Source organism: Bactrocera oleae, chromosome 3, assembly GCF_042242935.1.
Source record: "Bactrocera oleae isolate idBacOlea1 chromosome 3, idBacOlea1, whole genome shotgun sequence".
Taxonomy (NCBI): domain Eukaryota; kingdom Metazoa; phylum Arthropoda; class Insecta; order Diptera; family Tephritidae; genus Bactrocera; species Bactrocera oleae.
In genome coordinates this window covers 80,138,638-80,153,469 of record NC_091537.1, presented here as the reverse complement: position 1 = coordinate 80,153,469, position 14,832 = coordinate 80,138,638, and the positions used below count along the sequence as shown (strand labels likewise).

At 32.7% G+C, this 14,832-nt stretch overlaps 1 protein-coding gene across 14 annotated transcripts in view; it reads right to left on the bottom strand.

Moving 5' to 3' along the window:
* Positions 1–14,832, bottom strand: part of Lar (tyrosine-protein phosphatase Lar) — a 781,775-nt gene that overhangs the window by 476,667 nt on the left and 290,276 nt on the right. For all 14 annotated transcript variants that reach the window (XM_070107010.1, XM_070107011.1, XM_070107015.1 and 11 more), the window contains one exon: positions 11,982–12,054. Coding sequence is in view for 1 of the 14 variants with exons in the window: in XM_070107017.1 (XP_069963118.1) it covers positions 11,982–11,985 (4 nt within the window). In the remaining 13 variants the exon portion in view is untranslated. The remainder of the gene's footprint in view (positions 1–11,981; positions 12,055–14,832) is intronic.

Here is a 14,832-nt window from a genome sequence, read left to right as displayed (position 1 = left end):
TCGATAATGCACCTCTGAAAGAATTAGAGAAATAAGAATCAAAGTTGTACACCAAAAAACCAAACAAAATTGAGTTAGATAGATGAGCTGATGATAAAGTGAAGTGAAGTAAAAATGTTTAGAATTTATTTTTGAATACCGCGAATGGGAAGGAATAAATCATGTAACCTGTGTTCCGGTTAGACAATAAAAAAGTAGACAAATAATTTGGACAAAAGGAAGTCCATAAAAACTTGAATACATTTATCAAGCGAAACGAGAACTCAGGAACAAGCAGAAGTCCGCAGTTGTTAAAAAAGATAAACGCCTAAAATAATACTTTGCTCTGCTTTTAGGCGCTAAATTTTTAGTAACTAAATTTTTGGTCTATTAAAAAATAAATGGGCGTTTTACGAAGATTCCAAATCCACAATCAAAATTTTGGGCATTTAGTTCAGTTTTGCATACTGTTTCCACTACACCAGTCACAACTTTCAAAATGTTGTATGCTCGAACTAGTTAAAGTAGTTGCAAGCTACAATAATACAGCGTTTATTAAGAGATTACCATAACTTTTGCGACAGTTTGCCTGTCTAATTAGCAATTCTGTTATCTACGGGCATAAAATTCGTCTATAGTGCGCCTAGAGGATGGCTAATTTACAAACGGAGGCTCGACCATAGTAATTTACGCAAAGTAGCCATTACAAAATATATCATAAATATGCAAAAGACTGACAAAGGAAAAGAGCAACTATACGAAAATAAAGCAGGTTAAGTAAGAGCGTATGAGAGTGCGACCCTCGGGAGCGAGACAAGTCACAGGCAGATATTTTATTTTGTTTTTATGTTTTGGTGAGTAAATAAAATTAAATAAGAAAGCGTAATGAAAATATGCGCCACTAGGCTCGCGCCTAAAACTGCACCTATTTGCCTACAGCGCCCCAAAATATGCTTCAATATACAAACATTCAAACGACAGCGTTAAACGACTTAGTTTATGACAAGAACGTCGCATTTGTTTTTTTTTTGTTTTTTGTTGGCGCAACTTGTATGTATTGCCAGTAGTTCGGGTAGGTCCTCTGTTTTTTTTTTTGTTTGTTTGTTTGCGCTTTTGTTAATGCTTAAAAGGTGTTTGGAAATTAGAAATGCAAGCAAGAAGGCAAGGCACAACCTGGAGAAATACTGCGAAAGGCCAAGAACGACAAACTAAATTTTAGTTTTTATGAGCTGTTTCGCATTTTCATGCGCTATATATGCTCCGCTCTAACACTCGCGGTCACAATGACTTTCTCTCTCCTCTCGGCAACTTAACATTTGCACACCTCAAATGTTGTATGTGCTATCCATGCAGCTCACACCGGCCGCCTATCAGGTAGCAAAATGTAAATAAATTATACTTAATGCGCCTAAAAATATGTCTATACACAAAAGTACATCGGCTAGCGCTGCATTATTATTACGAGAAGTTTCCGTAAAGGTTCATTATATTTTCAGTATGCAGTAACTTTTAATGCACTGGTTGCTGCTTTTATTTCTGGTGGTATATTCTGTCGTTAAACGAAAAGTTTTTGGTAAAAGCGAAAGGCTCTGATATTCAAGTATACAAATAGGCGTTGTGTAAATTTAATGAAAAACGGAGAAAAAAACATGCGTTTTACTGTTGCAACTGGTGCTTTATATTTCTACGAACAACTTATTCTTAAAATGTAGTTTTAATTGCGTTTGAGGCATACTTTTAGGTGCTAGCATGGAACAAATGCGTGAGGTTTAAAGTCAGGTGATTTTAAGTATATCAAAATGTTTCTGGCGCTGTGTGCTTATTTAGTCTCATTTTCTAAGCTTGTTATTAACATCAGAGACCCGATAATATGTATATATAAATTATCGGCCTGACGAGCTGCGTCGATTTAGCCATGTCAGTCTGTATACATATAAGCGAACTAGTCCCTCAGTTTAAGAGATATCTTAACGAATTTCGCATGAAGTATTATCCAAGGTAACGAAAGAATCTCTGAAGAAATTGTTCCGATCAGACTACTATCTGCAAAACATAGTTAATGCTTTGCTTATCTGCACAAGCATACAATAGTTAAATGTGTTTAAAAGTACATATAAAATTTTCGAAGCATACTTTAAGGTGAGAAGAGCATAAATTTTTATAAAAAGCACATACACACATGCTTTTTAAGATTAACTGAACTGTAACGCGATTATATAGCACACACGAAAATTTATCGAAGAACGCAGCGAATGTGTGCGTATATGAAAGCAATGCGAATTTCATAACATGCTTTTAGGCGATTAAAAATTATGTGCACACACAATTCCATATGTGATGATGCAAAAAAGATGAAAACTTTATAATGACTTAACGCAAGAAATATAATACTAAGGCATTGCCACTTCAACAAATGTGCGCACATATACGGATAAATACTCATACGTCTTTGTATGGTTGTATGTATGTGTGAGACAGTGCGTTAGCATATAAAAGGATTTTGAAATGGTGTGTATGCGCGCGCTTATTTTAAAGCTGCGTGTAAGCCAAAGGCAAACCACAAACATGACAACTTTCTCACGCCAATTTGCACACTTCACCCCTTCTTCTCTCTATTTGTATGTACCGCATACATATATGGAAATGTCTGCCGGCTAGTCTGTCAAAGCGCCATTCAAAAGTCAACCAGTCACCGAGTTGGTAGCACTCGCTAGCAAGCTTTCAGCAGATAATTTAATTTGATAACGGTATATGGTTTATATATTTATTTATTTCTATGGTTATGTTGTGGAATATTTCAGCTGTGCGAAATCGCAAAGCACATCTTTTATTTGTTTTAGCAGCGAAATTCAACGCTTGTAGGAGATTGAAGGCAGTTCTGAAATGCTGACGCAACTATATATGCTTTTAATAAATATTTCATAAACCTTTTATTATTTATTTGCTTGAAAATGTTGATACGAGCAAAGCAAGTAGAAGAGGGATTTAGTATGCCAGCTCGCTCTACTTGCATTAGCTTTATGACACAATAAAGCACTAAGAAAGTTGTATCGACAGGCTACTACTATAATATTTTTTTTAAGTTTTCCCTCCACGATTTTTCTACATAAATAAATAAATATTAAATTGATGAAATTTCGAACCAGCAACGCACAAATAGTGTGTATGCATGTGTATAAAGAAAATATGATCAAAGTCTCGCTGCTGTATCTATAAAAGCATAAGCGCAAGCGGTCAATACCATATGAAAATAGCATTAAAGTCAAAGCGAAATAATAACAGACTTTAACTTCAAAGCGCAAAATATTATATATATACGTTCTTCTTGGCAGCAAAAATGCTTCAGTGCTACAACATAGCATGCTTTAAGGCGCAACGATTGCTATATGCTAAGTCTTAAGCCAAAACAAAGTGCAGGGATTATGTTGGAGAAAAATAACATTATATGTGTAGTGTAGTGAGATAGAATTGATGAAATAAACATCGAAGAAAAATACTGAAATATAAAAATAATTTCAAGTAGCACACTAAAAATATTTGAGATATATATAACAGTTTAGTATATATAAGGTACAATACTGGTAAAATATTTGCATAATTGACGATGTCTGAGAGATAATAGATACGCCGAAAAGAGAAACTGTACCAACATATATATAATTACAGGTTACCTAGCATTTTGCAGTTACGTCTCCTTTTAAAAATAATATGTTTCAAATTATCAGGGTATCAGTGTTGTCTACGACATACAAAAAAAATCCAATATTAAAATTATTTTTAAAGTATGGTTAAAACATCTACTATACGAAAATAGATTTCCACCAAAAATTTGACATATTCATCCATTCTTTTTAGTAAGTTTTCAGCTTTTGATCAATTATGTTGGGGTATTTCCGGTACAGTTGCATAAAGAAAATCAGTTTAGCATCGAATTGTCACTGGCGATGAGAAATGGATTTATTTTAAAAATTCTAAACGCAGAAAATCATGGGTAAATCCGGGACAATCATCAACATCGACTGCAAAAACAGAACGATACGGTAAGAAGGAAGGGCTCTCTGTTTGGTGTTATCAGAAGGGTGTGGTATATCATGAGCTATTTTATATACTAAACGTTAAAGACAGCAAATGATCAAATTGAACCAAGCATTGATTGAAAAACGACCAGAATGGGCCCGAAGATACGGTAAAGTAATTTTGTTACACAACAATGCACCTGCACACAAAGCAAAATTGGTTCAGGATACAATCAAAGTACTTGGCCGGGAGCTGCTACCACATCAGTCACAAGTGTTTTTAAGTCAGACATTATGCAGAATTGTATACAACATCTATAATATTTTAAAATAGTTCTGGAGACTCAGCTCAAAAGGTATCAGAACAAGTCCTTTTATGAAATTCTAAAAAATCTTCTACAGCAGATATCACTAATACGATTTTCAAAATTTTTTACTGTTCAAAAAAGCTATTTTCATTTGCTGTAGCATAAAAAGATATTACCTATCCATAAACATTTTCTATTTTTAATTTGGGCTCTAAGAGCTACGCACCTGAAAATGAGGTTTCTACGGTTTAAATTATCTCCCAAGAGTTTTTCTATCAGAAACAAAAGAGCATATTTACCTTGATTGTCTATAGAAGGTCGTTCTAAGCATTAGGCCAGCTGTGTGGCGCGCCATACTTGAAAGTTTTCATAAACAACCTAATTATGAACATATAAATTCAGTTTTATAATATAAAATTTTCTTGTTAGAAAATAATTATATTTTCCATATTCAAAAGAGTGCTGCAACATTTAATAAATTTCTACCGCATCCGAATTCTCAAGAGAAGTCAGCTACTTTCCGAAATCAAATTAAAATGCTAGCTGTGTAAAGCACTATAGAGGTTACATGAGAGTACGAGTATCTAAAAATTACCTCACGCTGAACGTTATTTTTCATTAGAGAACTGTTTGCTGCCTGTTTAGCTGGGCAACTAAGTAAATTAAAAAAAATAAAATAAAATATAACAGCAGTACTTATATTTAAGTATACACGTCATTAGCTATTAACTTACTTAATTCCCCGTGCTGGCTTAGTCAACTCACTTAGCTATAAATACTAAATATTTAATGAATAAAAACCTAATGTGTGCTACGTACAGCATATAACTATATGTGTGAGCGTGTGTGTGCAAGAATATACTGGTTGGTTGAAAAGTTTTTGCGCTCGAAATGAAAAAAATCTGATGAATACGGATGATGCTCACGTAATTCGTAATTTTACTCATTGAATTTTGTCATTGTTAAAACTCAAACTTGGATAATCACTAACAATATTATGAACTTGCTCAATGATTTCTGGTGTGCTTGCGCTGTTTGGTCGTCCTTTGCGTGGCTTGTCGTCAAGCCTAGTACGACCACGTTTAAACTCACCAGCCCAAAATTCAATAATGCTCTTTGAAGCTTAGGACTCCTCATACACTTTTAACAATTGTTCATAAATTTCCTTTGCTTTAAAACCTTTTAAAACAAATACTGTAATAACTGCGTGATATTCAACTTTTTCCATATTAAAAAAATACTCTGACACGTCAATTTCAAATGGCTTGTAAACAAAAAATTAATTGACAGAATGAATTGTAGCATTGCATGTGCTCTCACGACAAATGTATCAACTTGAGAATAAAAAAAATTTGAAGCTAGTAGAGCTATTTCTTGGTAAGAGCAAAAACTTTTCAACCGATCTGTATGTGGTTAGGTGTGAAGCTGATATGGATACATAAGCACGAAAAGGAGGAGTTGAAATTGTCAGTTAGTAAGCTTCAAAATTTATGAAAATTTATATACATATAAAGTATTATGCATATATGGTATGTATGTACAACATATAAATATATATGCAATTGTAGGTGTGGTTATAAGAAAAGTTATGTTTTTGTTTTTTCAATTTGAAATTTTTTGGTAATATTTTAGAGCCATCTTCCGGACCCGGTACATATGTATATTTATACTATATCTAAACACACAAACCATTCATGACGGTTTGGCAGCAATATGCTTAGCTTACCAGCAGCAAAAGTGTGAAAAGGTTTACCGGAATGCGGAAATATTTTGATTATACCCACAACTCTGGCTATGCGCTCAGCTAAAATGCAGGTAAGAAAGCAAGGAAAAGTAGAGTGAGCCGGAAGTAGAATCGGTTGCGTCTAGCGGATAACCGGTAGTGTCTATTTTGTACCGCATCAACTACAACTTATAAATAGACAACCTGACCGACAGTCGACAGCCAAGAGCCAACAGTCGGTGAACCGTCTTAAATGTGTACTTCTTTTTTTGGCCGCAAAGCAAGTGGCGCGCACACCACCAGCTAGATAAGGTACGTTCCTACAACTGCTGCTGCTTTCATAGCTTCCAGCTATTAACTTGTTGTATTTTTGGGTTGCAGATATTCGTTTTTGTGGCCTGGAGGTTGCTGTGGGCTTTTGGCCATTCAGTAGCTGGTAGCAGCAGACAGGTGAAATGTGTGTTAATTTAGGCATAAACGCACAGACAAATATACATACATACAGACATATACATAACATATAATATTTGTAGCAGACGTTCGCCGCTTTAGCTTGCAATCGTAATAAGTAGATTTCTCTTTGCTTTCTGTATGTATACATTCGTAAGCGGTATATATCTGTAGATTTATAACTGACAGCAGGTGATTGAATTATTTATTTATGCAGGTCACAGCATTAAAAAGGTTGATGCGCTTAAGTGGCATAGCAATGCCGGTAAAATTATAAGTGACATACAAGCGAATATACATAACTAGTGCGACAGGCTGAGTTGTATAGTTGATACATTGTTTGAGCATGAAATCAAAAAAATTTTAATTTCGGTTGCATCAAAGCTATACCCTTCACAAATAAAAAAAAGTTTCCACACAAGAAATTTTAAGTGGTCGGTGTGTATGGTGGCTTTATACTATAGTGATTCGATCTAAACAATTTCTTCATAGGTTTTACCATTGGAATAAACAATAAATCGAGCTACACTTCGTGAAAATATCTTTTCAAATTAAAAATTTTTCTATACAAGGACTTGATTTTGATCGGCCAGTATGTACATATGACACTATATGCTGGTTTAAACTAAACAGTATCTTCGAAAATTTTAACATGATATGAGTCAATACTCTATGCCAAATTTCATGAAGATATCTTGACATATAAAAAAGTTTTCCATACAAGGAGTTGATTTTGATTGTTCAGTTTGTATGGCAACTATAGCTTATAGTGGACCGTTATTGGCGATTCCGATAAACTAACGGCTTCTTGGGGAGAAACGAACGAGTGCAAAATTTCTATCAATCAATATCATGAAAACTAAGGAACTAGTTCGCGTATATACAGAGAGACGGCCATGGCTATGGGGTTCTCATCTGAGTGTCAGATATAAATCTGAAATGTCTGAGAGTGAGATATAAAAAGCATAAACGTCGGTAAGCTTATAAACGAAAAATTAGGCAGAAATTAAGTGCTTATACTAGATTCTACAGAGTATTTCACACAAAGTTTTGCCTTGCTTCACATTAATAGCATGCCATTTAGTCAGATTTTAGTTCTTCTGACAGCCTTTTAATATGAAAAAATATGCTTCTGTGGCTAAATTCATAATTTTAAAGGATTTTATAAATGTAATCGGGATTACAAATTTAAATCCATTAATATAAACTATGCAAATTGAAAATGATGCTAACAAAGATTGATGAGTTAGTCTCGTACTAAATGCGTAGGTCTCTGAAACTCGTTTTAGCTTTAACTTTTTTGTAGATCTTAAATCTATGTAAGACCTATATTTATACTCTGTGTGTATTTTAAAAAATTTCATTAGCGAGAATTCAAAGCCAAACGACAGCTTTCGAGATTAGGGCTCTACAAAGTATAGGGCTCTAAAAAGTAGCGACAACTGAGGGAATACTGCCGGAATATAAACGATGAATACGCAGAAGAACGAGAGACGTTTTTAGAAATTATTCCAATGCTTTCAAACTCGAGTCGTTATTTCAAAACAAATTTTATTGGCTGGTTAGCTTGAAATATGTACCGCAAACATTATATAAAAATATGTCTATAAAATACTATTTCTTGTTTTTGTTGTGATAGGTCTATTGCTTTACTGTTGTCAAATTTTAATAAGCCTGGCACTAGCGCACAACTCGAATCACTTAAAAAGAAGTTTGTAATTAAACAACTCATGCAAGCATTTCTTGAACAATTTCCATACAACTTTAATTAAATCAATTTTAATTCGATTCAGACAGTATATTGTTTGAAAAAAATAAAAATAAAACAAACGAATACAAAACATAAATAATAAAAAAAAAACATAAACTTAAATTACCCTTCATTTTAGTCACTTAATTTATTTCAGTTTATGATATGAAATAACTTAATTATACTACTTTGATAAAATATTGAATTTCTTTTTATAGTTTAATTTTTTACTTCTTCAATTAGTTGTGCTGAGTTTATTTAAAGTTCATGTCATCATGCTACACTTTCAGCTCAATTTTTAACACAATCGAGGCAATTGCAGTCACCACACTTTAATTAATTTATAACTAAGTTTTTGGCAATGTATTTGCTCAATTAGCTTTATCCAATTTTGAACATTTTTGTTTTTAAATTAGCGAGCTTATCTAATACTTGAAGCCCGCTATATTAATCTGTAACTACGTACTTTATTTAGCTAGTTAACTAGTTTAATTAGCTCAATAATTTTTTTGTGATAATAAAACAATTTCATGCCTCAATTAAACGTCAACCCTGTGCTTAATTGTTGCCTCGAAAAGTGACTTAATTTAGTAAATTAGCAAATACCACATTTAATACATTAAAAGGGAAACTCTTGACTTATTGAAGCGGCTACATAACTGGGTAAGTATTTAATATATTCGAAACAGATTTACTTATTAAGTACAAATTAACTCTCAATTACGCCTAGGCAGTAAAATAGTATAATTAGTGCATTACACTTTTCACTACTTTTGCTTCTAAATTGCTGGACTTTTCTAATATTTGAAACTTAGGTAATTTAGCTGTCATTACACACTTTAATTAAGATAATTACTTAGTTTAATTTAGCTTAATTATTTTATTCTAATAATAAAACAATTTCAGGCCTCAAGTTTAACATTCAGTTTAACAGCCAACTCGTAAAGTCACTTAATTTAGTCAATTACAATATGGCACATTTAATACTTGAAAAGCAAAATATTAATTGACTCATTTTAAAGGCAAGCTAGTGATTTTACATAATGTTTGAGGCTTAGGTAAATTGATCTGACATGACTCACTTTAATTTGGTTTAAATTGGCTTAATTATTATATTCTAATAATTATAATATTTTAATAAAAGAATATAAGACGTTAATTAAACTTCATTTAATTTACGCTAAACTTATTTCAATTTATATCTGTTTAATTGTCGTCTCGAACAGTCAATTAACACATGACACATCGCATACTTCAAAGGAAAACCTTCATTGTCGCATTTAAAAGGCACCTCTAATATGTAAAAGAGACAACGTGAATTGATTCATTTAAGTGGCTGTCTAAAACCTATATGCGATAATTTTGAATTAAATGAACTCATTTAATATGCAATTTTTAAATGCTTTAAATTTGTTATATAAACTTTTTTATTTCAATATTTATTTGTATTTGTTTTGAATGACATTTAATTTTTTTTATTTTGAAAGCTAATTTTATTAAAATAGAGCTTTCATACTTCGATACGTTTTCACCAAGTTATTAGTAATACATTCATTAGTCATTGAAGTCCATTCTATTTCGTGTTAATCGAACCATTAAATTGTGTTACATATAAATTTATAAATTATATTTTAATTACAAGCAGACCCTATTATCGGCATAATAATCCAAAAATTAAAAATTAGGTTCAGCTCTCACATATGATTGTAAGGCAGCAACAGTAAAAAAAAAATCAGAACAATATAAAACCCCCAGAACAACAAAAATTATTTTCCATACGAGGCTTGGTTGTCACAGTTATCAATCTGAAAATTTGAATTTACCGTTAAATTAATTTGTTGCTTTAAAGGTTTAGAAGTTGCTGTGACGGTTCTCCTACAAAATATTCATTCGGGTAAATAAATGCATCCGATTGTAGGTTTTCAATTTTTGTGCGATTTATTTGTTTAGTTTTATTTTTATTTTATTTTGAAGATTAAATTACACATTTTCGATTTATTTGACAGCATAATTGGGTCTTAGTAACAATTTTCCACTTTTGAGAGATTATATATATTTAATATTTTTTTTTTACACCAATAATTTACTCTTTGTTATTACTGTTGTTTTATCGAAGGAATGCATCCGAGTAAGCGTAAATTTTTCCGCGACAGCAAGATATCTAAATTGTATAAACATATAGAATAACTGTAAACTTGAAACTAGTACAACGAATACCGGAATCGCGTCGAAAATACTGAAAACAAAAAACGCGATATAGAAGGCCAGAAATTTCGACGGCTTTGAACGTAATATTAGGTTATACGCATAAAATCCACTAAAATTTCGCTAAAATAAAAATGATTAATACAAACATAAAATAATTACAACAACACACGCGATTGTAGAAGCCCCGTTTGCGCCTTGTAATGCGCTTTGAGGGCCCGGGGGACCCAGTAGTAACTACATGTATAGCGTAGGTCAGGAAGAATTTCGTGCGAGTGCACGAAGCGGCAAATTTCATTCGTGTAATAATATAAATTATTTAATAATTTGCACTATTGCCAACTACACTTGCATTGCATTAAACGGGACACAAAAGCACTTTGAAATTTTCTCACAATTTCGTTAGCGAAATTTTTTACGATGGTATGTATTTTTTTTCTTTAATATGTGCTGCCTTTTTCACTGACAAAAAAAGAAGTGTACGACGTGCGCGTATCGTTAACTCGCGTTATTATCCTTTACATCCTGGCCAAACCCGAAATGCTACTAAACGTGTCCCAAAAAACCAACACGATGCCTAACGGCGGCTAACGGCACTGCTTGACACGGTACGGGTATCCGAGCACGCTTCGTACCTTCGTTACTCAACACGAAGAGCAACGTTGTTAATTGAAGGGTGAGTACAATATACTCACGAGCAGAGTGAAAAGGTGAATTTTGTAATTGTAAAGGCATACAGCAAAGAGCTTATGCAAGTGCTGAGCGCATCTAGGTGAGCGCTGGTGAGTACAAGTTGTGGCGAAAGGATGTGTGTTGAATTTTATAATTCAGCGTGAGAATGAGTAGTCATGAGGATGTTGTAATTAGAATAAAGAGAAGTGTTTAAGAGCGCTGTGTAGTGTGGTAAAAGCTTTTATGGTGAAATTATAAACTTGGTGAATGTGATGCAGTTTTATTTGTTTAGAAAATTACAAAACGGTTGCTTTTGTAATCATCATTGTTGGTAAGTTTTACAATACTACATACAAATTTTTGAAGAAACTAATGGTTTTACATTTAAAATAGTAATTAATAAACGTAGCTAAACGCTGGTAAAGTAACTAGCAGAGGATAGAAGGTAAACGTAGGCTCATAACCCTAGCATTCATTAATTGTTACAAAACGTTACTACTATTTTTATAAAAATATAACTCCGACTATATTTGCTGGCATTAAACAACAAATATGCTCAGTTAAAATTCTATTTTTTTATTCGGTCTGCTTGGAAAAAGTAATCTACATATATGTTCGCAGTCTTTTCCAAACCCAATCTGACATAAGTAGCAGGTAGTTCTTAGATAACTACGTAATTTTTAATTTGTTCGAAACCTTTACGTTCTTTTATTTTGAGTCGTTTAAGCAATCACTTAGTTCTATTATAATATATGTTATATAGTACATCGATAAATGAGCAAACCTCCGATTATAATATTTCAAAAGTTCAATAACAAGTTAAATTTTTGCATTACATTCACATGTTTTACATTAAAGATTTCAGTAAGAATACTCACGCATAATATTTGCACAAAATATCGTCGTGTACTGCTCACAATATGTTTGGAACCAATAGTTTAACAAGTCAATCTGAAACGAGAAAAAAAATCAGAATAATTATTTTTGAGACACTTTTAAGAATCTGTTAAAAAAATAAGCTATCTTAATGGAGTGATTTTAGGTGGAAACTAATTTGTAGACATCGTAAACCACAATATTTTTTTTTACTCACATATTCCAGGCACAAAGAAACGATGAGTTCAATATTCAAATTCAATACCTTAATATGAAGAAAACCGCAGCCGAAACTCGTCGTACATTGGTTTAAGTTTATAGTGAACATGATCTAGTTGAGCGAACGTGCCTAAAATGATTTAAATATGATGAGGATTGTGGCCAAACACAAGAAGAGCTGGCGACATATTTAGAAGTCACTCAAGCATCAAACTCAAAACGTTTAAAATCAGAAAAATATATTCGGTTTTGCATGTCAGGCAATACTGTTTCATCGTGACAACGCTCGGCCTCATATTGTAAGACCGGTTAAAAACTATTGCGATAACTGTTTTGTCTCATACGCCTAATAGGTTAGATCTTGTCCCTTCTGTTTACCATATGCTCCGATCGATGCAGAGGTTTCTCACCGCACTTACGGTTCCCATCATCCGGTACAGTTTTTATGGAATAGAATCCACAAATTACCAGAAAGTTGTTAAAATATTCTAGATTCAGTTGGGTAATGATATTACGAATATAGTTGTAGAACCAATACGTTTATAAATAAATTAAAAATATAATAATAATAAACAGGACATTGCAAAATATTTAGAGCCACTAGGTGGCGCTACAGCCGATACATTTAAAATTATATACGAAGTGTGTTAAAAAAATAACGGAAATTTACGATTTTTTAAAGAAAAAAAATGTATTATTTGTCTATTATATAAATGTTATCGCCGACTAAACTTTGCAGCTGCTACAGACAAAGTAAGCACTGAATATAGCTGAACATTCTATCGCCCTTCATTAGGTTCATGTACAGATAATAACATAATAAAAAATATTTGCTAACTGGATTCTCCAAACCAGCGAAATTTTAATTTCAAGACTCCCGTTATTTTTTAAACACACTTTGTAACTAACCACGAACAAAATGGATTTTTAAAGTAGTATCTAAGCGTAGCGAAGAGTTCATTTTGATGCTTCGATTTCAGACCAATCCTTGGAATTTAAAAGCAAACAAATTAACGGAGCGTAAAAGCGTAATTAAAAATGCAATTGATTCGTGTTTGAGGTGATACCAAATACAACCAAATTCTATTCATGACCCTCTTTAATTAGCGAAAAAACATATTCCACTTGGAAAATTTCTACTTAATCGAATCAAACATAATAAATTTCATAAATATTAAGCGACATTCCTTTTCCCCCTCACAAACTTACGTAAAAACCCCATTTTTCCCCGTCAGCAAATTAAAATGAAATAAAAAGGAACTCATTAAACCACTGAGAATTGCATATACTCTGAAGGCAATTTAATCATGTGTTAATGACTATGGTATATTTTTGTCATTAAAAATTGCTTGCTGGCTTGCTACTTCAATAATGCCTTATTTTACTGCCACATTGTAAATTCGAAATCGAATTTTCATTTTAAGCTGTTGTAAATGCTTTAACCAAAGTGCAATTAAAACCGCATTTATAACTCTCAACCGACCGCCGGCGCTCAACATATGTAAGGCATAATATGGATGCACCATGCACACAAACAAGAAAATGAATGGATACACCCGCATATACAAGTAGTTCTAGTAAGCTGTGGCACACTCGACATTTGAGAGTACTCCAAAGATATTATACGCTTTATTTCAAGCCGCTCAAATTCACCACAGAGTACGATTACAGTTATTTCCGCTTGCGGCCGAGAGGCATTTGAATGATTAACAACGAAGTGACTGACGACTAATGGAATTTCGAGTAGGAAGTTCATCATAATGGTTAGTTACGTGAATGAACAACAAAAGCAAAACGACAACAGGTGAGTTTTTGGCGAAATGATAAAGAAAGAGAGCGAGCGCGAAACATGTACATGTGAGATAGCCAGAGAGTAAAATAAATACAACAGAGAAGAAATTCTTTAAATTTCAAAGGTATGCAAGAGTATGAAAGAAGCATAATACCAAAGCTAAGTAATGGTGAGTTTTGGAAATCAACACGAGGTAAATATTTTGCCAGATATGGTATCGCTCAGGTTCGATTCGAACATTCGCATGAGCTATCATTGCAGCCACCACAAGTCAAGTTTCAATTACAATCAAATTACAATAAATATAAGGCGTGTTGAGTTATTCACCATATATAGTCTAAATTAAGTTGTTATGTATAAAATAGTAAAGAAACACAAAAAAAAACAATATGTTTTCTAGTGAGAATAATTTACAAAAAATAATTGCAACTCATTCAAAAAAAAGCATCTCACCTTAACCGTGGTGAAAAATAAAATTATGTAATTAATTATAACTTATGCATCAACATAACTTATTCATAATTCTTACAGCAACTATTACAAAAAAACGCGGTAACAGTTAATTTTACAGTGAGCTAAGAATCTCACCTCACTCATGTTACAATTGAAATAGCAGTGTAAAAGCAAATATATATGTGGAATTCAGAAATTATTGCACAGAAATGATATGTGTTAAAATCAACATAAGTGAAAATTTAGCACAGGTAATAGCAATAATTCACCACAGCTGATACAAAACACAACATATTAAAAATATTTACTGCAACACAAACCTCACCAAAATTTTTATATGACTTCACTTTAGGTTGCTAAAATCTCAACACAATTGTGGTAAAATGTAT